The sequence below is a fragment of the Condylura cristata genome, unplaced genomic scaffold (genome assembly GCF_000260355.1).
Source record: "Condylura cristata isolate star-nosed mole 26May11 unplaced genomic scaffold, ConCri1.0 scaffold00015, whole genome shotgun sequence".
Lineage (NCBI taxonomy): Eukaryota > Metazoa > Chordata > Mammalia > Eulipotyphla > Talpidae > Condylura > Condylura cristata.
The window spans coordinates 235674-236916 of NW_004567116.1; the positions used below are offsets into that span (position 1 = coordinate 235674).

The 1243-nt window shown below is 76.4% G+C and overlaps 1 protein-coding gene across 1 annotated transcript; it reads right to left on the minus strand.

The window, feature by feature from the left end:
• Window positions 1-6: 6 nt before the first annotated feature.
• SLC52A2 (solute carrier family 52 (riboflavin transporter), member 2) lies at window positions 7-1237 on the minus strand (the record flags this gene model as incomplete). Its single annotated transcript, XM_004682556.2, has 3 exons — window positions 7-248; window positions 322-445; window positions 519-1237. Coding segments are annotated over 3 exons (1056 nt in total), but the record flags the coding sequence as incomplete, so codon positions are not given.
• Between the last annotated feature and the right edge of the window lie 6 nt (window positions 1238-1243).

Here is a 1243-nt window from a genome sequence, read left to right on the forward strand (position 1 = left end):
GGGGGGCGTGGGGGCCGCGGAGGCGGGGGCCGCGCTCAAGGCCCGCAGGAGTCCACACAGTCTCTGCCGCTGCGGAACACCTGGTAGATGCTGGCCGGGGGGAACATGGCCACTGCGCCCAGCAGGGAGCCCATCTGGATGGCCACGCCGGCCGCCAGCAGGGCCGGCCGGCCGCCCTCGTGCAGCAGCGAGCTGGAGGCCACCTTCACGTAGGACAGCACCCCCAGACACAGTACCCAGGCCAGCACCTGTGAGGGCGACCGCGGGCGGTGTGGGTGCCCTGCCCGCCGCCCGTGCCCGCCCCACAGCCCCTCTACTCACCACAGTGACCACCCCGGCGGAGGTGCCCACCAGAGGCGGGCAGGGGCTCAGGACGGCCAGCACCACCAGGTAGACTGCCAGCAGCAGGCCCAGCAGAGAGAGACCGCTCAGGCCGGCCAGGGACCTGGGGGGCAGCGGGCGGTCAGCGGGGCCCAGGCCGCCCACGGCCGCCCGGCCCAGCCCCCCGCGGTCCGCACCTGCACAGCACACCCAGGGCCAGGAAGCAGGCCAGCGGGCTGGCCGCGCTGCCCAGCACCACGGCGAGGTGGTAGGCCAGGCGGCCGTAGGGCAGGCAGGAGAAGCTCTGCACGGCCGGCAGCACTCCGTTGGTCAGCGCGTTGGTGACGGCCAGCAGGCCCAGCAGGGAGGCACCACGGAGAGAGCGCAGCCGCTGGGCCGGGGGCCCTGGGCCGGGGGTGGCCTCCGCGGCCTCGCCCGCCAGCTCCTGCAGCGGGGAGGCCTCCTCCTCCTCCTCGGCCCCCCGGGGCCCCCCTCCCGGGGCGCCCACCTGCGGGCCAGGCCTGGGGCCCCCCGGGGGCGCGGGGAGTGGGGAGGGCAGCAGCAGCAGGAGGCCCTGGAAGGCAGCCGCTGAGGTGACCAGAAGGGCCGCCAGGACCCAGAAGAAGGTGCTGGCGGGGAAGCGCTCCGGGGAGACGAGGGGGGGGCCCGGGGTGGCGTTGGCCGGGGCGGGCGGACACTCGAGGCGGCCTACGCCCTGCCCCAGGGCCAGCACGCAGGGCAGCAGCGCGCCCAGGCCCTGGCCCAGGAAGAAGGACCGCAGGAAGGCAGGCGGCAGGCGGCTCAGGAAGGGCAGGAAGGTGACGTTGGAGGCACAGCAGGCCAGGGCCAGCACGGCGGCCAGCGCGAGGAAGGCCACCGAGTGCAGCTGGCCGGCCACGGGGGCCACGCGCGGCCAGAGCGG